The sequence below is a fragment of the Xylocopa sonorina genome, chromosome 10 (assembly GCF_050948175.1).
Source record: "Xylocopa sonorina isolate GNS202 chromosome 10, iyXylSono1_principal, whole genome shotgun sequence".
Taxonomy (NCBI): domain Eukaryota; kingdom Metazoa; phylum Arthropoda; class Insecta; order Hymenoptera; family Apidae; genus Xylocopa; species Xylocopa sonorina.
This window is the reverse complement of record NC_135202.1, coordinates 11,678,700-11,690,613: the sequence shown is the minus strand read 5'-3', so window position 1 is coordinate 11,690,613 and position 11,914 is coordinate 11,678,700. Positions and strand designations below refer to the sequence as shown.

The window sequence follows — 11,914 nt, the reverse complement described above, 5'->3', positions numbered from 1 at the left end:
AGTGTTGATTAGAAATAAATGAATACACGAAATAGTAAACGAGCAATTATTGGGTACAGTGATTGTAATCTAAAGTTGCAAAAATATTTAACTTATCGAGTGTATATTGGTGTATATTATGTCGGATAAAGAAGATGAAAGGGATGTAAATGAAAAGTTCGAAGAATTATTATTCGTTGAAGAAAATGCTCGGTCTGTAGGTTACGAAGAAGGCTTTGAAGTTGGTAAAAAGCAGTTGGTAGATGGTTATCATCTTGGATATCATAGGGCTAGTTTGTTAGCCGCGCAATTAGGATATTATTGTGGCATTTTGGAACAATATCTAAATGCGAACGAATGTAACTCCGAGAAAGGTGTAAACATTGCAAAAGAACTTTTACAGGATATTTACAATTTTCCTGTTTCTAATGACGAGACAGTAGATATATTAAAAACCATAGATGATATTAAATTTAAGTATGCCAGATTTTGTTCCATTATAAAAATAAGTTCTTTATATCCTGAAGCTGATAAATTTGATTTTTAATTAAATAAGAAAATGTTACGCTAATAAATAGATAAACAAAAAGTCAAACGATATTATTATTCGTTAAAGTTTATCATTTTTACCATAATCGCATCAGACATATTGTTTAAAAATACCTGATACAATATTGCATTAAGTTAATTAGTACAAATATTATAGCTATGTATAATAAACACTTTGATGAAATTTTACATTTTACCAATGCCTATAACGATTTAATAAATTGTCATATAGTTGATTTTATTACCGAAAACTTATGGGTGACATGTTTACCAGAAGCGTTAAGGTTAGAATTAGAGAAGAACGAGCTCAGTGGAGTTACTTGGGCAGAAAATGATAATCATCCAGCATTAAATAATTTCATAAAGCAAGCAAGATGTTTATCATTGCAATCGTGTTCTACAGAAATAAATTCAAATGATTTTGTAAACACATTACCAGGCATTAGTAACTGGAATAAATGTGTGTATAAAACTATCAAAAGAGAATTTATAAATGCAAAGAAACTGCACGAGGTTGAATGTCTTGGTAATATTATTGGAACAATTGCTGCAAAAACAGATAGTTTAGTAATAGATGCTGGTGCTGGTAAAGCTTATTTGTCGACATTCTTAGCAGAAAATCATAATGTGCCTGTGCTCGCAATCGATTCTTCGCAATTATGTAGCAACGGAGCAATTTGTAGGCAAAAAAAATTACAGAAGAAGTTAACTCTATCTCCAAGCCTGGTAACTACAGATATGTACTAAAAATGCTTTTGTTAGGTAAAATTTCATATTAAATTCTACGAATGAACTATATTTTCTGTTAGGTACATTATGTTGTTGAAGAAATAAATGACGGAACAGATTATATAAAAATGGTGAAGCAACATTTTTGTGATTGGAAAATAAATAGAAATCTTTTATTAACTGGTTTGCATACCTGTGGTGCTCTTACTGATTCGATTATCAAAACGTTCTTAATTACAAAAGACATTAATATCTTGTGTATTGTGCCTTGTTGTTATCATTTGACAAATCAAACATTTAATAAGAAAATGAGCTTTTCTAAAAATGCTAGAATGTTAGCTCAACAGTCTGTTGAAAGAAGCATGAAAAACAAATTTGTGTCTTCATCGTTATTCTACAGAGCAATCTTACAAGTAGTTCTTCACTCGTTGGGTATATTTTTGTTTATAACGTGTACTTCTTTTTGCATACTTTAGATGTTATATATTATTCTTCTTTTCAACAGGTATTTATAACGCTAGAGTAGGTCGTGGAGGACCTTTACACGACTTTCCAAGTTATGCTCAATGGGCATTTTCAAGAATTGGGATAGGCTTGGAAAAGGTAGAGCAGTTATATTATTATCAGTGTTTTCTAATTGCATAGCTTTTTCCTTTTTTAAAAGAATGCTTAAATTCCTTTAGATACCGTCGCGGGAAGTATTGTCAAATACATTCCAATATTATGCGCATTTAATGAAAAAGTTTCATGTATTCCAAATGCTAAGAGTACACGTGGGTCTTGTATTGGAAGCAGCGATTATGTTGGACAGAATTATATTTTTACAGAACAGTAATCAGTGCTCCAAACTTGCAATATTGCGTTTATTCGATCCTATGTTATCTCCAAGGCGTTATGCTATTATTGCAATAAAATAATAAAAGCAGTAAACGGATTTATTACGTTTGTAGAAAAATTTTGTATAAAAAAAGGTTTTTATCAACAATCAAATCATTTTCTTATCCGATTAATAATCGTTAATAAAATTACGTGTCGTCGTCTTCGGTACATTGAAGATAATCCATAACAGATGAATATCCTTCTTCTTGTACAGTAGGTGCCAAAATTCCAGTGGGACGTAAACCACTTCTTGTTCTACATATGCTACAATTACATAGACCACGACATGGTGGACAAGCCCAATCCTAGAAGTTTGTGACAATAAAACAAATAAATGCAGAAAAGAAATGGATCAAAAGTAAACATATACATGTAAGAATATAAAATGTACCGGATCTTTTAATGCCTCAACAGCGCTTTCACCATATCTTCCCCTCAAACAAGGTCCGCAAAATTGCCCTCGTATGCCGATACATTCACCAGAGCGGCATACTGTTTTCGTATCCAATGTTTTTTGTCTACATTGATGGCAGCTTGTCCCATTAATTTTACAATACTGTTTCGTAGAACTTTTTTCCGCAATATTGCTGAGCATTTCATCTGTAATTTCATCAACAGATGGTATACTACTTGGATCGTATGGAGTTTTATTTACATGCTCAATTCTTTTTTTTGTAACGTCAAACAAATCGTCATGTTCAAATTGTTCTTCTTCCTGGTCTACATCGCAGACTCCCATTTTCATTAAATCAATCGATCGCTGGAAAGGTTTCGCCCATGGGAATAAAACTTGCAATTTAGGTCTGTTATCTCTAGGCTTATGAGAATCTTCTTCGTTATAATAGGAAATATTCGAATCGTCATTATTACGATTCTTCGTTCTACTTCTAGTATTATATTTTTTATGGAATTCAACTTTTACATTTCTAATTCTAACATTACTGTCAACAGAACCGGAAATAGTCTTGCGTCGTCTTTTTTTCGGCGGTTCATTTTCTATATTTTCTTTATATTTGTACTTCTTCTCCAGTTCATTTATTTCTTTCGCTTGCTTTTTTACATCGTTAAAGAACTCGGCAAACTGAAAATCGGTTAAATGTAAACAATCAGGTCATTGGTTAACTACAGGTTAGCAATTTGAATCGTATACGAAATTACTTACAATGGCATTTCTTTCGGCTATGTTTCTCTTTCGTAGACTGTCATAATCTTCGTCCTCGCTCATGCTGAAGATCTTTTTAAGCAAATTTTCATACAAAAACTGCGAAATACGTAACGTCCGTACAGTGCCACGAGCGACCACTAACGCGTGTTTGGCTTACGCCATTGATCGTTTGATTGGTATACAAACATGGCGATATGGCCAATAAAAATTTGGCGGGTAAAGCTGGTACATTTATACAATTATATTAAATGTGGTTACAATTGTACAAAGGTTTACATATGAATATATATCATAATTATGCTTACTCGTGACGAAATTTACAAACGTTTCGACAGTTAAACTATTATCAAACATAAAAATAATCACAGTTGTGGAATGTTCTTTTTTCATTTTTCTAACAGAGATGGCGTGCATTCACAATACAGTACCCAAGAAACTTAATTTTAAAAATACTTTAGAAAGTAGATAAGTATATGTAAGTAGTCTAGTTTAAATAATATATAAGTATGATTTACATTTTTGCGACATGTACAGATTGATTTAAAATATCTAGCCTATACATATAACTATACTTCTCGTTCACAGCCATTTAATAAGAATGAAAGAAAGAAAGAAGAGGCAAACCCGCTGTATAACGGTAACTTAGCGTTTAACGATATATAGGGCTCGTGAGAATATATTGTTTTCAAGTATAGCGATAAGAGTAATCGCAGATATAGAGATTTCTATTCGCTTCTGAGATGGTAATAATTTCAATATTGAACGGTTTATTGTACCGAAAATCAATTGCAAAGTGTAATTGAAATATTGCAGAGATATTGTGCATTGGAATACGTTTGACTCAACGACGGGTTTAGTCAGAGACTATTACTTTGCTGCATTTATCTTCGAATGCAAATAGCCGAGGATTTTGGACTGGAACAGGCCAGTTCCTTTTACTGCTGATAGGCCGCATAATTATATCGTTTTTCTTATCTCCGATATGAAGAGTACACGTGATCCCATGAACCGGTGTCGTGATGAAACGAGTAGAGTAAGCTGTATGACAAGAGTAGACACGTTGGGGAACACTCAGTACATCGTGTCCATTCGAATTTGACTGACCGTTTGGAAAAGTTTAGTGCAAGAAAAATTTAGTTCGAGAGGGAGACTTGGAGAGAAAGAAAGTATTCTTTCGGAGCACACTAGGAAAAGGAAAAGTAAGTATGGAGCAGTCGATCGTTGATGCATCAGTCACTGGTAGCAAAGTTTAGGTCCCGTTAATACGACTAATCATCAGTTTCAGTAAAGGTATAGATAAAAAGGTAGTAATTCAAACTAGTACAAGGTTTCAATTTGATCAATTTGAATACGCTGTTTTGCTACATCGATAACGATGCAATTGAGATTATTTCATTGGTAAACAGAGAGACGTTTTTCCATTTTTTCTCTTTTAATGAGTCATATGCACCGTTTTAAGTTGTAATCACTTTCATAAGCGATTATGAACGATAGTAGCGTTGAGTGCATAATAGTTTAATATTATTTCTTATCTATTGTCTCGTAATATGATATCGCTTACTTAAAAATGCAATTTTACATTTGAATTATAGAGATTAACACGCAGATTGGATCAAGAGATAGATCATCTTCACGCAAAGTAGCTTTTCTCATTGTTATTAACACAAAAGTACGCATATAGCATAATGATGTTTAGAAAAATCACGGGAGTACCCAAGAGGAATATTTTGGGTCTGTTCTGCCAGGTAAGCAGATCCCAGAGATCCAATACTGGGCATATCGAAAAACATAGAATCTCGTAATGTAATATACATATTTTCTTTATTGATACTAATTATAGGCAGAAAGTAGTAGTCGAACCATAACGTCGCAAGAAGTTTTTGAACGGGAATCGAAGTACGGTGCCCATAACTATCATCCCCTTCCCGTCGCGTTATCCAAAGCGGAAGGAGTCTTCATGTGGGACGTCGAAGGCAAACGTTACTACGATTTTCTGAGCGCTTACTCTGCCGTCAATCAAGGCCATTGCCATCCAAGAATTTACAAGGCACTGATCAATCAGGCGAAAGTTTTGACGCTTACCTCGAGAGCATTTTATTCGGATGCGTTAGGGGAGTTCGAGGAGTACGTTACAAAACTTTTCGGGTAAGCAACAATGTGAGTCATAATACCTACTTTCGCATCTAGTACGTAGTACGTAATGACGTTAATGGAATGTTGAAATCCTCAGATATCAGAAATGGTTACCAATGAACACTGGAGTGGAAGGTGGTGAAACCGCTTGTAAACTGGCGCGTAGATGGGGTTACGCATGCAAAGGTATACCTCAGTATCAGGCAAAGATCGTATTCGCGGAAGGCAACTTTTGGGGTAGAACGCTCAGCGCGGTTTCCTCTAGCACGGATCCGAGTAGTTATGCTGGTTTTGGTCCATTCATGCCTGGCTTCGAGCTCGTTCCATACGACGATCTCGCTGCGCTTCAACAAATTCTAGCTGATCCTCACGTTTGCGCTTTCATGGTAGAACCGATTCAAGGAGAAGCTGGTGTTGTTGTGCCAAAGGTATCCCAAATACGTTGTTTCATTAGTACGCTTCTGTATTACCCATCGAGTATTTTTCCATATTCCTTTACGTTGGTTTTTTTTTTTAAGGACGGATACCTAAAAGGAGTCAGAGAATTATGTACGAAACATAACGTTCTATGGATAGCCGACGAGGTACAAACAGGCTTAGGCAGGACGGGAAAGCGATTGGCTGTAGATCACGAAAATGTAAAACCGGACATTCTGATCCTTGGAAAAGCTTTATCAGGTGGTTTCTATCCAGTTTCCGGTGTTTTGGCTAACGATCAGGTGATGCTGACCATAAAGCCAGGGGAACATGGCTCGACTTACGGTGGAAATCCTCTAGGGTGTAGAGTAGCTCTTGAAGCACTTCGTGTGATCGAAGACGAGAAGCTGGCGGAGAATGCTGAAAAGCTTGGTCGTGTTCTCAGAAGCGAGCTCGAAAAACTTCCAAAAAATGTGGTCACTCTTGTTCGCGGCAAGGGTCTTCTTAATGCGATCGTAATTAAAGAGAATATTGATGCTATGGAGATATGTTTGAAAATGAAAGACGAGGGTTTGCTCGCGAAACCAACGCACGGTCACATAATCAGGTTGGCCCCACCGTTAGTCATTACTGAGTCGCAAGTACGAGAATGCGCTGACATCATATTCCGAACAATTTCAAAATATGCTAATTAATTTCCATCGCATTTACACTAAATTAAAAGTAGTAAATTTACACAAATATTTTACAAATGAACTTACACTTCATTACGAATCGATGTACCCCATTTCAGTCGCACAAATAGACATTATATTAAGTAAAATTTAGATATACCGTGCGCAGGCTGATGAAAAACGATGAAATGAAACTGAAAACGAGTTTAACGAAAAAACATCATCCGGCAATACTTAAAGCTGTCGATGGCTTCATTATCTCTCGCATGCACTACGGAGGGAGAAATGTTGTCCGATTAGTTGCATACTGGTTATTAATAGCTTAATGATATGGTTGTATTCTGCATTCTGGCGACCAATATTTATTCTGATGTTCGCCAGACGTCGGGTATTGACTCAAACTCGTGACAATATCTGCTGTTATGTGTGTGAGCGAATGAACGTTAAAACTTCTCATGAACGATTGTTTCTTTCAAGATATGCTCAAGATGTGGACTTATCGTAACTAATAATCGATTTTATATTACTCTATAAAGAATAAAGTGATAAAACAGTTCGATACGATAAAAAACGCAGCGATGTTTTTTTATCGAATAATCCTCCTCTTGTTCAGGAGTCTCATAATTTATGTCATCTTTACTTGATTGGCGACATATTATAACTACAAATTTCTCTTACGAAATAACAAATAAAAAAAAAGATAGAGGAAAGGCATGTTTGCGATCATTCGACGCATACGTATCTTTACGACTACATCAGATTGCTCTATATTGTTTGCTGTTTTTCGTTTGGCTTAGCGCGTTGGCGCCGCGGTAAACGATGCTTCGTGCCACTTCATTATCAGATATCACAGTTTTTGGGCTGCATCGTAGCATTTATTCTAAATCCCGCCGAGACGTATCAACTGTATACAAAAACATTCCGTGTTAATAAACGGTACACATCTCCCCTACTTTTCCTCGTCATAACGATATATAAACGGTATAACCGACTATGAATTCAAACGTAGTGATAAAAAGATTGCACTTATTGCTGCCGCGAGTGTCAGGATGGAACCGACTACAAGATTGCGAATCTTTCGTTTGACGAAGGAACTGAATTTCAAGAGGCTCCTAAGCTCGCAAGAATTGATCGAGCGAGACAACAAGTACGGTGGCAGACATTTCATGCCGTTACCAGTGGTCCTCGCAAGAGGCGAAGGTGTTCATGTATGGGATGTTGAGGGCAAACGGTATCTCGATTTCTTGGCGGGTTTCTCGACCGTCAACCAAGGTCACTGCCATCCACGCTTGATAAAAGTAATGAAGGAGCAGGCGACAAAGATCGCCCATACGTCTAGAGCGTTCTATTCGGAGCCTCACGGCGAATTGGGAGAGTACTTGACTAAACTTTTCAAATGGGACAAATTTCTGCCCATGAATACTGGTAAGATACCTAGAAAGGGAGAGAAAAATAGAAATAGTAGATGTATTCCTCCTGTTACAGGAGTTGAAGCAGGGGACACCGCTATCAAGGTAGCTAGACGTTGGGGTTACAGAGTTAAGAAGATACCTAAGGAACAAGCGACCGTTGTCTTTGCGAAAAACAACTTTTGGGGACGTTCTATAGCCGCGTTGTCTGCCTCGACAGACCCAAATTGCTACACCGATTTTGGGCCTTACGTACCACGTTTCGACAAGGTACCGTACAACGACCTCAACGCGTTGGAACAGAAATTTCAACAGGACCTAACTGTTTGCGCGTTCATGATGGAGCCTATTCAAGGAGAGGCTGGCGTTATAGTACCTAATGTGAGCGGTTTTTGTTCATCATAAAATCGACATATTATGTAAGATACAAAGCCTCTTCAAAAAAAAAAAAATATATATATATATATATTCTGGTTTGTTCTTGGATAGGACGGATACTTGAAAGGCGTTCGGGATTTGTGCACCAAGTATAACGTGTTATGGATAGCGGACGAAGTTCAAACTGGTTTGTGCAGAACAGGCAAACGACTGGCGGTCGATCACGAGAATCAAAGGCCGGATATTCTCGTGTTAGGAAAAGCATTGTCGGGAGGAATGTATCCTGTTTCCGGTATCTTAGCAGACGAACAGGTAAACATAGCGTGAAGCAGCTCATTCGATAGGAGCGTCCAAAAGTCGACAAGCGAACGAGTCCCAGCCGTTACGATTTTATCTAATACAAATGTTGTTGAAATTTAAACTATGAGCTCAAAGTTTCGTCATCCAACTGTACGCGTTAAATACAAGCTTGATATACGATTATATCTATTTTGAAACCAAGATTGAGAATAACCATCTCGTTAGATAATAATGTGCCTGGAAACTGGCTCCCACGGAAGCACTTTTGGCGGAAGTCCGCTTGGGAACCGAGTCGCCTTGGAAGCAGTTAAGATTTTGGAGGAGGAAAATCTTGCGGACAACGCACGAAAACTCGGAGAAGTTCTACGGGCAAAATTAGAAAAAGTTCCAAGAGATATAGCGGTGGAATTTCGTGGTCGTGGTTTGTTGGCTGGTTTGGTAATCAACAAAGGTATTTATTAGATCCGAGGAGCGTCGTTCTGAAGCTTATGGAACAACCATCGGTGCCTGTTTGATTTCTATTTGTTATTGTTTGCCGATATTTCGCAGAGTTTGGCGAAGGATGGGATATTTGCTTGAAACTGAAAGAAGCTGGCTTGTTGACAAGACCTGCTCATGGACAAATTCTCAGAATATCGCCACCGCTTACGATCACCAAAGAGCAACTCGAAGAAGGTCTTAGTATACTAACTACTGTTCTTAACAATTATAAATAAATATGTTAAACACGTTATAGCGCGTCAATACCAAATATTTTTTATAATTATCTAAAAGTAGAATAAAAAACAGTTAGTTATGCCAAAGTAAAATAAATAAGAATAATATAAATAGAATTGTTTATCTGTAGTATGAAGTATAAAAGTTGTATACATGTAAATTACGTGTGTGACTCGTGCCTTTTCAAATGCCTAGTAAGACTAAACGCTTGTGAGAACAATTGATTACACTGATGGCATTTATATGATTTTGCTCCATTATGTAAAATTAAATGTCTCTTCAAGTGATTCGCCAATTTGAATCGTTTCCCGCATAGTCGACACTGATGTTGCCTGACACTGGTATGACTCGCCTTATGATTTTTCAAGTGACTCGACTGCGAGAAACGTTTCCCGCATATTTTGCATTCGAACGGTTTCACTTTTGTGTGAATTCTCAAATGTTCCGCGAGATTACCTTTTTGAACGAAACACTTGTTACAATACTCGCATTTGTGCGGTCTCGTTGCTTTGTGTGTTCGTAGATGAATCTTTAGATTGTAATTTTGGCTAAAAGTTTTGTCACATATTTCGCATTGCACTAAATCTTTTCCAGTGTGAAGTCGTTCGTGGGCTCTCAGATTTTTTAAGAGCCGGAACGTCTTCTTACAGCTAACGCATTCGAATGCTTTAGTCTCCTCCACTCTCATGCTATTGTTATTGTTGCTATTACTATTGTCATTGTTACTTCGTTTATGCGTTTTCAGATGTTCGCGTAAGTAGGATGGATACGCGAATATTTTGTCACACATTTTGCAGGAATGTACATTGGTCTTTGTGTGTAATCGCATGTGCGCGTTCAATTTGCTTTTCGAGGAGTAAGCTTTCTCGCAGTTTGGGCATTTGAACGGTTGTTGACCAGAATGAGACAATCGATGTGTTAATAATTTCGATTTTTGAGAATATAACTTGGAACATACGTCGCATTTGTATTTCTTTGCCTGTACACGTTGGACTTGACCCAAGTGCTCGTTCTCAATTTGTTGCTTATAATTAAGATCTGAAGTGCACGATTGATATCTGTCGATATTCTCTCTATTATCCGTACTTTCGGGACTTTTCGCGAATCTTATCGCACGACAATCAGCTATGTTGTAAGTTTCTGAATCAGGTATCGCAGTATTCTGCACGCGCTGAGGAGTACCCTCTCGAACGTCTTCTCCTAGATCCATGTTCTCGGGAAAGCCCAAACTCTGCATTTCGTTGTTATCGTTTGTCGTTGATCTATGATAAGATAAATTTTGAATGGAATTTCCGACGGAATTTATAGACCTTTCGTAGCTTAAATTCTGTGGAATTTGATTGGAGTTCTCACAAATGTCTATATTTTCATTATCGCATGGTACTTCAATATTCTCCGTACTGTGGGTAATACTATGACTTATTAATTGAGTTCTATTGGTGAATGTACGATTGCACAAAGAACAGTGTAAAGCACAAGCTGCTCGGCTAGGGTTTTCACTGTTCGGGATCATTTGCATCACGTTCGACCTAATCAATGGGGACAATTGCGAATGTTGAATGTTTTCATTAGCTAAGTTTGAACTTAGATGGCTAAAATTAAGATTGAAATATGGATTTTGTGATTCCACTATGTGCATATGCTGCATCGGTATGTCATCTTGAACAAAAGGTAAATGCAGTCTACTATGAGCACAAAGTTCCTGATAGTTTGTGAATATTGCCCCGCATTCTATGCATTTCAAGGTTTTATGGGAATTCTGAAGCGGTACAAAACCTTGATTTTGTTGGTATAATTTACAGCCTGATACCGTTGCGTACGAAGTAAGACCGGAAACCTATGAATATTTGTTACTCGATTGTATTTCAAAGATCCAGCATCTTAATTAAAGGTCAACTAGGTATATCAATACCTTTAAAACGGCTTGTCTTAAAGCTCTGTCCGCCGCACGGCATTGCTCCCTGTATAATAGAGCAGATTCCGCTCTGGTTACACAACGGTCGCACATTTTCTCTGGTAGACCATCGCCCTGCCAGACCTGATGAAACACGCATTACAGACGTAACAAAATCAAGTCTCCGGATCGGTGCCAATTAAAAGATTGCGAATTCGATGAAAGTGTTTATTACTTCGAGGCACGAAAGAGATCGTAATTTAGCAGCAAGGGACGACCCAGCTGGCCCGACGAATAGGCAAACCATTTTATCGCCGTCTTCTCTCAGACACGTACGGCATAATTTACTGATATTCTCGCTGTCTATTTCTTTCGTAACAATGAACATTGTATTGTCGTAATACTCTCGTAATTCTTTAGGTTAGGATCTTGTTTTGATGTGTACGACCTGCTCCCTCTTTCGTTAACTTATCCAATAATTTCGACTTTTAAGTAACAGATGTCGCCAAACGATCAAAACTGCTTTCCCGCTCTCCTAAGACGCACGGTTAGTTTGTTTTTCGTCTTCATCGTATTCGTTCTTCTTGCGAAAATTGTGTAAAATAATTTCTGTTTAAAAGTGACGGTGAAAGATCTTTAAAAAGATTACGGAGAGATGGATGGTAGTATTTACATTTTTAACAATGTTTCT

General features: G+C 37.3%; 6 protein-coding genes across 6 annotated transcripts; 4 read left to right on the top strand and 2 right to left on the bottom strand.

The window, feature by feature from the left end:
* The first annotated feature begins 21 nt into the window (after nucleotides 1-21).
* Nucleotides 22-652, top strand: LOC143428419 (uncharacterized). The gene has a single exon (XM_076903254.1). The coding sequence runs from the start codon at nucleotides 119-121 to the stop codon at nucleotides 524-526; it is 408 nt and encodes a 135-aa protein (XP_076759369.1). The 5' UTR covers nucleotides 22-118; the 3' UTR covers nucleotides 527-652.
* LOC143428418 (putative methyltransferase-like protein 25) lies at nucleotides 606-2,176 on the top strand. Its single transcript, XM_076903253.1, has 4 exons — nucleotides 606-1,254; nucleotides 1,338-1,689; nucleotides 1,763-1,860; nucleotides 1,941-2,176. The coding sequence occupies exons 1-4, from the start codon at nucleotides 688-690 to the stop codon at nucleotides 2,172-2,174; spliced, it is 1,251 nt and encodes a 416-aa protein (XP_076759368.1). The 5' UTR covers nucleotides 606-687; the 3' UTR covers nucleotides 2,175-2,176.
* A 104-nt stretch (nucleotides 2,177-2,280) lies between these two features.
* Nucleotides 2,281-3,477, bottom strand: LOC143427902 (uncharacterized). The gene is made up of 3 exons (XM_076902408.1): nucleotides 3,299-3,477; nucleotides 2,528-3,217; nucleotides 2,281-2,441 (listed from the first exon to the last, which is right to left on the bottom strand). The coding sequence occupies exons 1-3, from the start codon at nucleotides 3,359-3,361 to the stop codon at nucleotides 2,283-2,285; spliced, it is 912 nt and encodes a 303-aa protein (XP_076758523.1). The 5' UTR covers nucleotides 3,362-3,477; the 3' UTR covers nucleotides 2,281-2,282.
* An 898-nt stretch (nucleotides 3,478-4,375) lies between these two features.
* On the top strand, nucleotides 4,376-6,546 carry LOC143428415 (ornithine aminotransferase, mitochondrial). The gene is made up of 5 exons (XM_076903250.1): nucleotides 4,376-4,591; nucleotides 4,894-5,046; nucleotides 5,142-5,446; nucleotides 5,532-5,862; nucleotides 5,953-6,546. Exons 2-5 carry the CDS (start codon nucleotides 4,987-4,989, stop codon nucleotides 6,544-6,546), a joined length of 1,290 nt encoding a protein of 429 aa, XP_076759365.1. The 5' UTR covers nucleotides 4,376-4,591; nucleotides 4,894-4,986.
* A 974-nt stretch (nucleotides 6,547-7,520) lies between these two features.
* Nucleotides 7,521-10,286, top strand: LOC143428417 (ornithine aminotransferase, mitochondrial). The gene is made up of 5 exons (XM_076903252.1): nucleotides 7,521-7,950; nucleotides 8,011-8,315; nucleotides 8,424-8,624; nucleotides 8,838-9,063; nucleotides 9,162-10,286. The coding sequence occupies exons 1-5, from the start codon at nucleotides 7,575-7,577 to the stop codon at nucleotides 9,326-9,328; spliced, it is 1,275 nt and encodes a 424-aa protein (XP_076759367.1). The 5' UTR covers nucleotides 7,521-7,574; the 3' UTR covers nucleotides 9,329-10,286.
* LOC143428414 (uncharacterized) lies at nucleotides 9,430-11,611 on the bottom strand. Its single transcript, XM_076903249.1, has 3 exons — nucleotides 11,459-11,611; nucleotides 11,242-11,367; nucleotides 9,430-11,166 (listed from the first exon to the last, which is right to left on the bottom strand). The coding sequence occupies exons 1-3, from the start codon at nucleotides 11,609-11,611 to the stop codon at nucleotides 9,490-9,492; spliced, it is 1,956 nt and encodes a 651-aa protein (XP_076759364.1). The 3' UTR covers nucleotides 9,430-9,489.
* Between the last annotated feature and the right edge of the window lie 303 nt (nucleotides 11,612-11,914).